The sequence below is a fragment of the Lithobates pipiens genome, unplaced genomic scaffold (genome assembly GCF_037356315.1).
Source record: "Lithobates pipiens isolate NorthernLeopardFrog02 unplaced genomic scaffold, aLitPip1_a1.2 Scaffold_22, whole genome shotgun sequence".
Lineage (NCBI taxonomy): Eukaryota > Metazoa > Chordata > Amphibia > Anura > Ranidae > Lithobates > Lithobates pipiens.
Genome location: NW_027507784.1, coordinates 127,951,986 through 127,965,631, shown reverse-complemented (window position 1 = coordinate 127,965,631; position 13,646 = coordinate 127,951,986). Strand labels below are relative to the sequence as shown.

General features: G+C 40.4%; 1 protein-coding gene across 1 annotated transcript in view; it reads left to right on the top strand.

The window, feature by feature from the left end:
• COL6A3 (collagen type VI alpha 3 chain) overlaps positions 1-10,875 on the top strand; it is a 133,976-nt gene extending 123,101 nt beyond the window's left edge. Inside the window, exons 45-46 of the mRNA XM_077448242.1 lie at positions 7,068-7,241; positions 9,907-10,875. Of these exons, the coding sequence (XP_077304368.1) occupies positions 7,068-7,241; positions 9,907-9,947 (215 nt within the window). The 3' untranslated portion in view covers positions 9,948-10,875. The remainder of the gene's footprint in view (positions 1-7,067; positions 7,242-9,906) is intronic.
• Positions 10,876-13,646: the final 2,771 nt, after the last annotated feature.

Genomic DNA, 13,646 nt, shown 5'->3' with positions numbered 1-13,646 from the left:
TGGAATTACGTTCCACTGGGGTCACACACGGCAATCACAGCTAACAACAATTTAATTTTTTCCACTTCAAGAAAATTCTCGGGCTACATTTGGCCTTGTGTAAAAATTATTTGCGCTTAAACTGCAGAATAAAAAGCCAAACAGCTGCTTTCCTATTTTACAACAATGTTGTGAACAACTAATATTACTAAATAAACATATACAACCATACACACAGGATAGTGTTTAAATGCATAAAGGAATATCTTAAAAAGAAATTAGTATGTTACGTTTTTTTAAATGTAATTAGCTTAATGTAAATCTTATCAACGCATCCTATTATTTGATCATGCAGGCTAAAAATGATAATTACATATACAAGCTGTGTATCCTGCTTATTCGTGCTGTGCAATGCTTGTGTCTTCTTGCTCGTTTAAAGTATGTCCTCCAGTCTGATCTGACTAACTAAAAACAATGCACTGTGAGTGAAAACTTATCTTAGCAGTTGTTGATCAATATGTGATTGGAGTGAAATAGAGACAGAGGGTTAATCTACAAAGCTCCATATCCAATACCAGATTGGGAATATAGTACAGAAATCCTAAATGAGTGTAAAATTATTATAAAATAAACTATAATTAATCAAATTATGAGTTCCTGAAAATAGGAAATAGTTTCCCCTAAATGCAATTTGTAAATTTAAAGTAGAACTATAGGCAAAACATGTTTTACATTGTGGATAGGGTAAGTGAAAGGTAATAATCCCTACGTTGCCATCTGTGGCCCATTGCAGAGATTTCTCTTCACTTCCTTTCCCATAGCCAAACAGGAAGTGAGAGGAAATCCCTGCAAATAAAGGGAATTCCTTGGATACCCCCAGGTCACTAGAACTAGTGCCGCCATTGCAACATTTCCCCTCTATTATTTCTCTGGGGCAACCCAAAATCTGGGATTAACTTTTACTATCACTTTCAATGATAATGGTAAACAGGACTAATAGAGATGGTGAACCTCCTTAACAGGGGCACAGACAACAATAAAAACTGACAGGGGTTCTAATCTCTCTCCACTCTATCCACAAAAAAAATAAGTTTTGCCTTTAGTTATATGTTACATTCGGATTGTAGGCATATTGGATGTCTTGATCAAAGGAGTCTTGTTAATTTTTTTTCTTTAATTTCCCTCTACTGCACTAGAGACATCAGCAATACAAATTGTTCTTCTGTTAGATATTATTATAATAACAAAGAAGTAGAGTGTAATCTATTGCAATAAACTGCACAATAAACGTACAAAGAATTTACTTAATTTACGTATTGCCCAAAATTAACCCCACAATTCATCCTTCAGTCATCTGGTTTAGGTATACTGATATGTACAATAATTTAATGACAACCAGTAACCTTTGACTCTTTGTTTTCTCATCTAAACATTTACAAAATAATCTAGGAAGAAAAACATTTTTTATATTTTAAAAAGACATGCATAAAAACCCTTTACCTGGGTGAATGTACAAGGTAAAGTACATGCAAAACAAAAGTCTTGGAGATCCTACCAGAAATTCAGTGCTATCCTGCACCTACATCTGCAGTCTTATTCCAAGCACTGTTATTTTCCCTGCATCATTCAGCTCTGTGGACTACAGAAAACATCCCTCTATGGTATGGAAATGAGAAGAGGGAAGATGTTCTGTAGTCCTGTCATAGGGTGCTGCTCCCCCATAGGTACAGTGAGTGAGTTTTGTCAATCTTATGCCGCTTACACACGGTTGGAATTTTGGCCAGCAAAAGATCAATGAGAGCTTTTCATCGGAAAATGCAATGGTGTGTATGCTCCATCGGAATTTTGCTGGCTGAATTTTCGCCAGCAAAAGATTGAGAGCAGGTTCTCAATTTTTCAGACGGAAAAAGTTTCTATCGAAAATTCCAATCGTGTGTATGCAATTCCGACGCGCAAAAACTCACGCATGCTCAGATTCAACTACGAGATGGAAGCTATTGGCTACTGGCTATTGAACTTCCTTTTTCTAGTCCCGTCATACGTGTTGTACGTCACCACGTTCTTTACGGTTTGAATTTGGTGTTAACGTGTGTATGCAAGACAGCTTGGGCGAAGTCCAGATGGAATTCCGCCGGGAAAACCGTCAGAGCTTTTTCCGACCAAAATTCTGATCATGTGTACAGGGCATAAGATAGAAAATGTGTTACTGACAGGATTATCAGGTAAACATAATTGAAAAAAATTACAAAAGAAAACTGCAATCACCACATCTAGGTCCCAGTAAACTGTCTATATGAAGTTTCTGTTCTTAGGTGTAGACTCCCTTAAATGCCACTATTTTAAGAATTGAATTCATGTGAAGTAAATGAAAGCATTTGCCATATACCATAGCATTTCTCCTGCCATCTTTATTTTATTTTAAAAGCTGCTTATAAGGCGTACATAAGCCTCCAGCTATAAATACACAACAGATGCAAGCCTTTGTATTGTTTTACCCAGAATTCCCTAATAAAGGCTTTAGGATCTAATTTTAATCTTTTGTAGGGTTCTTAAGTACAAGGCTGAATGACTACAGATTTCCAGATTATTACACATCTGTGTCAGATTAAACCTATACATTTGATTTATTACGCATAAAGATGGCTGCGCCACAATTCATTCAAGTTTACCCAGAATTCCCTGTGGGAGTGGCTGCAATAGCGATTCCCTATTTAGGGCTTTGGATACACATGAAGGATGCTAAGATAACAAGCAGAGGCCTATAAATTCAACGCAGATTAAAAAAAAAAAAAGAAACGGAGCAACCAATCAGCGTGGGAAACGCACCAAATGGGGCTGATGTCATTTCAGCCTGATCTAAGTACATATGGTTTTAATTTCAATTTGATATATGGCCAGCTACGGTTTGACATTTAGTGGATCGTGTCCAATTTACATGCATTTGCAGCTTATCAAGATATCTCAAGTGGTGCGTGAGAAACTTGACTTTTTGTAAAGCCTACACATGTGGCGTAATAAAGAATAGAGGGGGACGGAAATTTTCAAGTGGAGGACATTCTATTTGAAGTTCTAAAATAGCACTAACTCACTTGAAATATATGTTTGGCTCTGAAAAAAAAGTACTGTGCTTTTTAAACAATGCTTTTAAATTTTACTTTCATGCAAGTGAACTGGAAGTTTCTGATCCTGCCAGTCTCCTATGCCCTCTGCAGCTTCAATCTCTTATCTGTCAATGCTATTCATGGGTTCAAGCCTGTGGTAGTGATGGCAGACATGTGCATTTCATTTCTCATAAGAAAGAGCAGGACACCATGCAAAAAGCACAATAAGACGTCAGTCCCGTAATTAGTCTCTAGCATCAGTGGCTGACATGCCCATTCTCCAGCCCTCCCTATACTGTTTGACAGCAACTTTTGAAATGCGGCGAGTTGACTGCTTTACAAAAGCTATTTAAAAATGTATTTAGCAACTTTGTATTATTATTGCATTACAGGAATTGAATTTAATAGATTAAATGAATGCGTTGTGCTAAAAAGATGGCTTCACATATAAATGATACAAATTATATCTTAAAATAGCTGAATTCAGAATCAGGGTACTTAAAACTGGCAAGCCTTCTATGTTGTAACAAATGTTTTTTTGTTTTTTTTCAAGATGTATTTCAGTTTTATATAAGTCATTCCCTGAACCTTATTACAAAGGTGCATAGCAGATGGACTCCTTTTTCAGTTTTTAGGAATAAACTTTACCATAAAAAGCAGTCAGGATTACCATCTGTTATATTCTGAATCTCCACTGTTAAAGCGGAGTTCTGCTTAAAAAAATAAAAATAAAAGTCAGCAGCTACAAATACTGTAGTTGCTGACTTTTAATAATCGGACACTTACCTGTCCCAGGGTCCAGCGATGCAGGGGAATGAAGCCTCGCTTGTCTCCCCCTCCTCTCTGTGGCCTCAGTATTGTAACTGTGGGCGCCTGTGGGAGCCGTGCCCCAGATGATTGCCGAAAGGGAGGGGGAGAGGTGATCTCCCTTATGGTGCCACTATGCGCTAGGAAGAATTGGGAGCTGGAACCCTCTAAAAAGAGGGTACAGGCTCCCCCCCATAAAAATGACATGCCAAATCTCCCTTAAAGCGGAAGTTACATTCTTGTGTGTAACTCCGCTTTAAATTGCTATAATAGCGCCACTGTATTCCTCATAGATAGAATGTGTGTTGTTATTTACTTGTAAATCAGATGTCACCAGCACACCAAGGATCTCCAGAGTAGGTCCAGAGCTTTAATCTGTGATCACAACGTTACAACAGATTGCAACATTTCAGAGCCGTGCAGGACAACTTCATCAGGCAGGTGACATTGGTCACCTGCCTGATGAAGGAGCAGGACCAGGACAAGGAGTGGACAGGAAGGGTGGTTGCCCTGGGCACTGTGGTATCATGTGGGGTAAGGGGCACCACAAACAGATTGGGGGGAGGGAATTTGTGTTGAAAGGGGGAATTTGGTGGAGGGTGGTAGGGGATAAGACTTGTTCTAGGAGGGGGAATTTGGGTTGTTGTGCTAGGAGTAGTGATTTGGGGGATATGTGTTGGAAGGGGGGATGGGTGAAGAGGATTTGTGATAGGGTGGGGATTTGGGGGGTTTGTGCTATAAAAGGTAATATGGTAGGGAGGGGGGGATTTGTCATAAGATCAGAATTTTTTATGGGGAAGGGATTTATGCAAGTAGGGATGATTAGGGGTATGTGTGCCAGGGGGAGGGAATTTGGAATGGGGGAGAGGTTTTGTGCTCAGAAAGGAAATTTGAGGGGTGGAGGATTTGTGCTAGGAGGGGAAGTTTTTTGGGGGTGGGATTTGTGCTGAGGGCATATAGGGAGAGAGGGGATTTAAGTTGGGAGGGTGGGACAAAGATTTGTGCCAGGAGAGGATATTTCAGCAGGGGCATGAATTTGTACTGGGAAGAAGTGCTTAATTATTTGGGGGGGATTTGCTGACACATAATCATACATCTTGGGGGAGGGGAGTCACAATTTTGGCATGTTCACCCTGGGCTCTAGAGGACCTTGTACTGGCACTGTGAAGGGGTCCTGCAATCTGCTTTAACAGTGTGATCACAAATTAGAGCTCTGGATCTACTCTGGAGAATCCTTGATGTGCTGATGATATATGTTTTCCTTGACTTGACAGGGTTCCAGCCGTTGGTCGCTACAGCACCCGTTTATATGCACAGCCATTTCTAGAGGAATGTGTGCATTGGGATTAATACATTGGAAGTTATTCACTTGTATTCTCTTCCCGTCAGACTATAAAACACTTGTCACAATTGAAGCAAGATCATTCATTTTATTGTATATAGGACCAGTCAGGAATTGGTATTTGTAATGTATTGAATCTTTACAAATTGTTATAAGAACACAGCCTTGTTCACCAGAGATAGTGTGAATGTTATTATTCACTTGTATTCTCTTCCTGCCAGAGCAAAATATGTAATTCTCCATAAAAGCAAGTAAATTCACTTTGGATAGAACCACTCTTTAAATGTAATTTGTAATAATCTGAATCTCCACTCTTAGGGCCTGTGTTGACAGGCTTTTGTCTGTGGCAAGCGAGTTTTCCATTCCCATACAAATCTATTGTAATGCAAAACCCACTTGAAGCAGGTCAGATGCAGATTCTATATGATCTCACAAACATCTCAAACTGCTTCCAAACTGATGTTATTGACACAAGCCCAACATTTATTAAACAGGCCTTTACATTTTTATAGTAGGGCAGCAGTATTCCTCAAGTAGTGTACGCATGCTATTACTGGTATTTAATTCTATTGTCTTCCTGCCAGAGAATACATTATAATTCAAAAAGAAAAGAAGGATATTCACTTTACAATAAACAGAACAAATCAGGAATTATCATTTGTAAAAATCTGAATCTCCACTCATTAATTGTTTTATTATGTTTATTGGTGTAGTCCCTCCTGGAATTCTCTTGCCGCCAGAGAACAAAATGTCAGCCCATGGAGGCTGTTCTGTCTTGAGCTCAGGGATGGTAAAGAACAATCTCTCCAGGCAGGCTGCAGGAGGAGGGCCAAACAGTCATTTCACAAAGCCAATTATTTTTTTGTCATGTATTACAATTGTTATACATTTTTATATGAAAGAAGTTATAAAGTAGTTGTAAAGGCAGGCTTTTTACCTTACTGCATTCTGCCCCCCTAAATATATACCTTAGCACAATCACGATCTAGCGATGTGCATTGGGAACCAAGGGTCTCTCGGCTCTCTCATTCTCATTGGCTCAGATACGGCAGCAAGAGCCATTGGCTCCCTCCACTGTAAATCACAGCCACTGAGGAGGGAGCAGGGGGTGGGACTGAGCCATGCTCTGTGTTTTTTATGGGCACACAGAGCAGGATTAGGGAGAGAACATGCACTAATGCCCCTATAGCAAGCAGCTTGCTATGGGGGCACTCAGCAAGGGGGAGGAGCCAAGAGCAGTGGCGGGGACCTGAGAAGAAGAGGATCAAAAGTGCTCTGTGCGAAACCATTGCACAGAGCAGGTAAGTATGACATGTTTAATATTTCAAAATCTTTAATATTACTTGAAGTGCCTGTTATAATAAGCTCTGAGCTTAGGCAGAAGATAGGAAAGTACTGCAGATTGGCACTTCTACCCTGACAGGGAGAAAATAGAATTAAACAATTAAACCTTCAAGTTTAAGGTTATTATTACATGGTGACTGTTTCCCTTTAACGTTGGATCCTTTCATTTGCACCAAAATGCAGCTGACTAGCATTAATTAGATATGTTAGTATCATTTTCAAGGTCCTTTACAAGTCACTATGGGAAATTGATTTCCCTGTGATTCATGCAGCAACATTAACCACATAGTTTGGACCAGTTACAGAAATAAAAAGTTCCCAGAAAGGATAAAAAGAACATACAAAGTATTTTTAAACGTTAAACAGTATGATAGTCGCAACCGTACCTGCAAAAGACTAGATTTGCCAAGTCATAATAATAATTGTGTGGATTACATTTGTATCTTCTAAAATCATTGGTTTCTTCTTACTACATTTTTGTTTTTTTTGCCCAGTGGGCTCCGAGGCATGTAAGCTGCAGAAGGAGGAAGGTACCTGCAGGGAGTTTATCTTACAATGGTACTATGATACAGAAACCAAGACCTGCGCCCGATTCTGGTACGGTGGCTGCGGAGGAAATGAGAACAGGTTCAGCACACAGAAAGAATGTGAAAAGATTTGTATTACAGGTGAGTAATAAATGCAGATAAGAGCCAAGCAGAACATTTTAGGGGGAAGCAGATATAGCCAATGTAAATGTTAAATATATTTAGTTATAATATAAAAAAGTTGTGGGGCTAATTTCTACTGCTTAGAAGAAGAAGAGTACAGAAAGAGAGAAGGACTGAAGTGTGCACTTGGAGTGAAGAATTCAGGGAAAAGACATATTTGAATTGTAACTTGGGCATATAAAGTGTAACTAAAGGCAAAACTTTTTTTTAGTTCTGGGTAGAGTAGGGTTTAGGACATCTATTAAATTTTTATGTTACCTCTGCTCCCGTTCCCTGTAGAGAGGAAATAGAAACGGAAACACTAGTTCTAATGACCTTGGGGGTCCCAATGGATTCCCCTAATGCCCAGGGATTTACTCTCATTTCCTATTTTGGTTAAGGGACAGGAAGTAAAAATAAATCTCCCCAATGGGACAAAGATGGAAAAAAAAACTGATAGGGGTTATAACCCTTCTTTACTCTAGCCAAAAGAAAAAACATTTTGCCTATAGTTCTACTTTAATATTTAGCTTGTGTTCATCATCATATGGGCATAGAAGGAAACCTCACAGAATATTGAAACACCAAGACATTGAAATACAAGAATCTGCTCAAACAATGATCTTAAATGTCTATATTTTATATCTAAAGAAAAGTGTGTAATGATGCCTTATGTTTTATGAGCTAAAGTCATTTAAAATTGCACTTAGAATTTTGGATCCTATAACATATCCTAGAAATCCAAGTTATTAAGCCTGGTTTTAAAGTTTAGTTAAAAAAGGTTTTAAAAATTTAGCACAAGGGTCAATGCAAGCTTCCATTGAAATCTCCTATCCTCTGATCCCATCCTACCCCACCACCTTAATCTTCTGGTGCCATAGAGGTTTCTTAGAAAAAAAAACATGTCATAGGCACTCATCGAGATCACTGACTATGATTGCACTTTCCTTCCACATCCTCCACTCATAGATAGCTTTCCATTCAGTCCAATAGCTTTTCATTCAATCCAATATTAAAAATTGGCTGAATCCCTGTTAAGTTTTTTGCCACCTGTCTCACTGGGGAAACTTCCCTTCACTTCATATCCTCAACACACAACAGGCACAATCTCTCCTAAGTAAGGCAAATTCCCTCATAAGCACTTGACACCAGAATAGACACCAGCAAAGCCAGGCACACCGAATCTTCACAGGCACACTTGAGTCAGAGAACAGTCTGTGACTACATTTTTTTTTGTTTTATTGAGGGTAATAACTTGGATATGGATGGGAGGTTATGGGATGCCCATTTGACTTCCACAATAACTTTAGGGACAAATCTTCCTATATACAGTCTCTATATACAGCACCTCTTCTTCCTCCAGCACACACTTGCTTGCAGCACCTAGCCGGAACACTGTGAATACCTGACAGTCACTCAGTCAGATGAAGCAATGGCCCATTACAGGCAGGAATCCAAGACCCCTTAGTTGTGTAGCAGAATTTCAGTGTCCAGCTTGCATCACTCCTGTGGCTGTTTATCCCAGCACCACCTCTTCAGGCACTGCCAGCTCACCTGGCTGCACCAGTCCCTTTCACTAGATCTCCAGGCTAACTTCTTCCCACAGTCCTCCAGACTGACACTCACCAGCCTACTCAACTGACTCTCAGGAGATTTCCCAAACGTGCTGACCTCCTCCCGCTGTCCTCTCTCCTTGCTCCCGTACCTCCAGGAAGGGTTTCCTCCATGTGTTTTGGTCGGAATCTTCCAGCACCCTAGCCCCAGTTCTGAAGTCACCCCACCAGACTAGGGGGTACCCTCAAGGGAAACTGACAGCCACTCCATCGACTGCCCCCCCCCCCCCGCATGACTCATTTTTATTATTATTCAGGATTTATATAGCGCCAACCATTTGCTCAGTGGTTTACAACATGGGGGCAGACAGTACAGTTGCAATACACTTACAAGAGGAATACAAGATGCAAGAGGAATTAGAGGGTCCTTCTCATTAGAGCTTACAATCTAGGAGGGAGGGTCAAGTGATACAAAAAGGTAATAACTGTGGGGGATGATCTGATGAAGAAATCAAAAGTACAGGTGTGGGCAGTTGTTAGGTGTGGATGCATGCCTATTTATGAGATGGCCAGCCCTTTACTGGGGATTGGCTGAGGCCCTCCAAAATGTTCCAAGCAGCCCCTCCTAGCCTCCACCTACTATGTCTAGAACATTCTCCAATGTCTCACAGCTGCTAGGATGAGTCAATCAGCCCTGAATCACTTAACACTGACCCAGATTACACAGTTCAGGCTTAGGCAAAAACTAACTATGTTTTGCCTGTCCTAACAGACCTACACTAACAAATCTAAACTAATTTTCTAGAGGGTGCTATATGAAGATTTCTCCTTACCTCATGTTGCATTACATTTAGTCACCAGGACAATTGGAAATAGTGAATCTCCCCGGCGGTGACGCGCACAGAAATAAAAACCTGACAGGGATTTTGAACCTTCCTTACTCAATCAAAAACAAAAAAAAGAACTCTGCTTATCCACTTTTAATTGTATATATTTAGCTAGCGCCAACAACAGTTCAAAACTCTCCCTTTATTTTTATTGCTCAACTTTCTACAAATAAATTTACTTTATTTCTAATTTTTCATCCACAGCACCTCTGAATCCCGGAGTAGTCTCAGCAATTGGAACATAATGGAGCCCAACTCTTACCACTCAAGTGGAGACAACCCAGGATGCACTGCCCTTCCTCTCACCCTGCCCCCTTGCTAGCCTGCCCCTCCACAAGTGGGAGGGAGACTTACAAGGTTAATCAATATGGTGCTATTTCTTCTGTGGACTTGTTGCAGGTTGTGCCAAGAAAAGCATTAACCCTTTCATTGCTGTAGCAATCCCAAGTGACACAAGCCCCACAATTATGGCCTGGAGGCCAATTCTGTTCACTACAGGTCTGAAAGGGTTTCTTGGCACTTTGGACTTACATACATTAAAAGCTGGTGCTTGTCAGGTTATGTTTTTAGTGTCAGAGGTCCCAGCACTAGACTCTACCACAGAGGGATGCTGACCCTCTCAGTAACACCTGCTTCACCCCAGTCCTCCCTTCTTATATTTCCACTATCCAGTAGATTTATAATCCGTTATCTGCCATAGAGCTTTTCACTACATCCAGAGCCTCTGACAACTAACTGTGAGTCCATGTATGCAACAATTACCAATACAGCTATGATGCAAGGCCCCACATTCCATTTTCAACAAGGGCACTGCAGGTACTTGTGTCATGATTTCTTGAGTAGCAGGTCCCTCGGGAAGTGACAGATACTAACCCTTTTCTCCGCTATCAGGAGCCTGTAAAGTATTGCAAAGCAGGGTTTTCCAGGCCCCTCTGGCTGCACATGGGTTAAAAGCTTTAGGTTTTACCACTTACGCTGCAATTATTGCAGCCTGAGCAGAAGAATACAATATTTTTTAGGATCTTATTGTTATTTGTGTTTATAAACTTTGGGGTGGGGAAATTTTGGTATAAATTTGGGAGCAGGGCTTTTCTTGCCTTTGGTATGTTTTTATTTTTTTAAAGAAGGGAGAGGATACAAAGAATGTCTAATAAAGAATGAAGAGGTGTTTAACACTTTGTGTCATTATTATTTCTTGTTAAAAATTGATGATTTTCATCTAATGATTTTCTCCTTTTTCTCCTCTATAGTAGAGGAAGTTTCTAAAGCTACTAGTAAGCATCTGATACCTAAGACCCCCACATGCAATTATATACTGTGGGCCAGTTCAGACCACAAAAAAACACTCCAGGTCCGTTCCAGTTGCGTTTCTGCATGCGCGTTTTTAACGTGTTTTTAAGCGGTTTGGGGCGTTTTTTTTTTACGGATGGATTCCAGGTGCTTTTTATTTTCTTCTTTTTTTCCTGTTTCCTGGGGTCCAGTGCGTTTTGATGCATTTTTTATGTGTTCCAGTGCATTCCAGTGCGTTTTGATGTGTTTTACAGTACAGTTCGGTGCAAGAAAAATGCAGCATGTTCTACTTTTTTTCTGGAACTGAAAAGCCCTGGAACTGAATGCACTGGTATAAAATATGCCATTGGAAACCATATATCCTACTATCCATGCATTTTTGATGCAAAACAAAAATGCACTGGACTGCATGTGGTGTGAACTGACCCTGAAGGATTTAATCCCCAAATGCAAATGTTAGTTATAACAATTCTTGAGGTCGATTCACCAAAGGCACATTGGTTTTTTTACATTCCATGGGGATTTTCTCCAGAGCTTAGTGAATGTGGTGAAAATTGTAAAGAATACACAATCACACGCAAGGAAAAAAAAAAAAACAGCATTTTTGCTTGCACGTGATTGGATGATGAAAGCCAGCAACACTTTACCACATTCACTAAGCCCAGGGGAAAATAAATTTTCAATGTGCAACATCTCTTGCAAAATAAATATACCAGTTGTCTTTAGTAAATGAATCCCCTGGAGTAATAAAAACTGGTAGGCAAGCTTCAGGCAATGTTCCCTGGGAATTGTATGCCCCAAAAAATTCCCTGAAGGAAAAAGGATTGCTGGTAAATGCCGCATTAGCATCACAGGCCTTTACAGTGACCTGCACATACAGTAGTTGCAGCAGTTTTCATTGACCATTCAATATCCAAATCCTGGAGTGTTGTGAGCAGGCAAAATGCAGGCACATCATCGCACACATTCCTTTTGGCTAGTTAGGCATCTCATCAAAGTGATCAGCCAGCAGGAATGTATGGTGGAAAGATGCAGCGGGCAAGCTCCAACACTACTGGGAAGTGTTGGAGCTTTGCTAATCAGAACGTCCCAGGATTCAGGTGTAGAAGGAGAATCTAGAGCTGTCACAGGTATGTCCATACAGCTCTTGGTGCCTACACTTTCTTACTACTAACAACTTTATTTTTTTTTTTAACTGTAAATTTTTATTATGAGATGAAAAGAAAAATCAGCAAAAAGATACATAGCCAAATGGGCATACCCTGGCAGTAAACTTGTTAAACAGGTAGAGTACATACAGATACAGGTATGCAAATATGGTGTATAACACAGTAACATATCAAAAATTCTTACAGGATACTCGGTTTTGAAGGAAGGGGAGGTTTGCAAAAGGGATGAGTGAGGACATATAAGAGTACAAATATGAAAATATGAAAACAGGTATAACCATAGTTTGATTTGCGGACATAGTATAAACAAACTGAATGAGGGAGAAAAATCAGACAGGAGAAAAATATACGGGTAGGTTCAGTATAGGTACTTTGGGTATATTCTTGATTATGGGTAACATCAAGCTTTAGAAAGAGATATAAAATAGATATGATACCCAGGATGTTCAGTGCAATGGGCTACTCCTGGGGTCTGCTTTCCAAAGTTTCCAGGCATAGAGGAATTTATCGGTTGTGAGGTTAGCTTTAGCAAAGGCGTATTCTAATACAAAATGGTTATTCAGCAGTATGAGGACTTGTTTCAGGGTCGGGGAATGAACAGATTTCCAACTTTTTGCAATAGCTAGTCGGGCGGCGATAAGGATGTGGGTCAGTAAGGCGTGTAGATGGTGCGGCCACGAGAGGACAGATAGACCTAGTAGTAAGTCAGTGGGAGAGAGCAGGAAAGTTATTTTACAAATCTGGTGTATTAGGTTTTTAATTTTTTTCCAGAATGGTTGTATATAGGGGCAGCTCCACCAGATATGCAGTAATGTACCTCTATCACCGCAGTTCCTCCAACAATTAGGTGAGGAAGAGGGAAAAATTTTAGCCAGTCTGGTCGGTGTGTAGTACCAACCGTGGTAAAGTTTCATCAGAGATTCCCAGTGTGAGATGCAGTGAGAGAAGCGTGTCGGAGCATTCAGAGCTTTCTGCCAAGTTTCTGGGGGAACTACGTGTTGCAGTTTAGATGACCAGTATGCAGTGCGTGCAGGGTCAACTTCTGGGACTGGCGAGGTGAGTATTTTGTAGATGAGTGAAATGCCTCCCTTTTTTTGAGATTTATTCCCAAAAAACTGAAGCAGGGGATCCTTGAGTGAGTTCTTGGAGGAAAGAGGGAGATTTGCTAGGATGGACCTGATCCGGAGATATAAGAAGAATGTTGTGGAGGGGACATGATAGTTGTGTTGTAGTTGGGAGAAGGGTAGGAGAGTTGCTGAAGAAAATAATGTGTTCAGATTAGTGATCCCAGCTGCGACCCAGACCCCTACGGGGAGATCGGGGGAGAATACTTGGAGGGCTTCTAGGGGGACCAGTGGAAGAAGCGTCAGAGAGACATGAGCAGTGTTTTGAAAGTATGTTTGCCATACTCTAAGGGATGCGTTAATTGAGTCAAGTGGGTAACGAGAAGGCTTAAAGCGCAACCAGATAGCTGTCAAAATATTG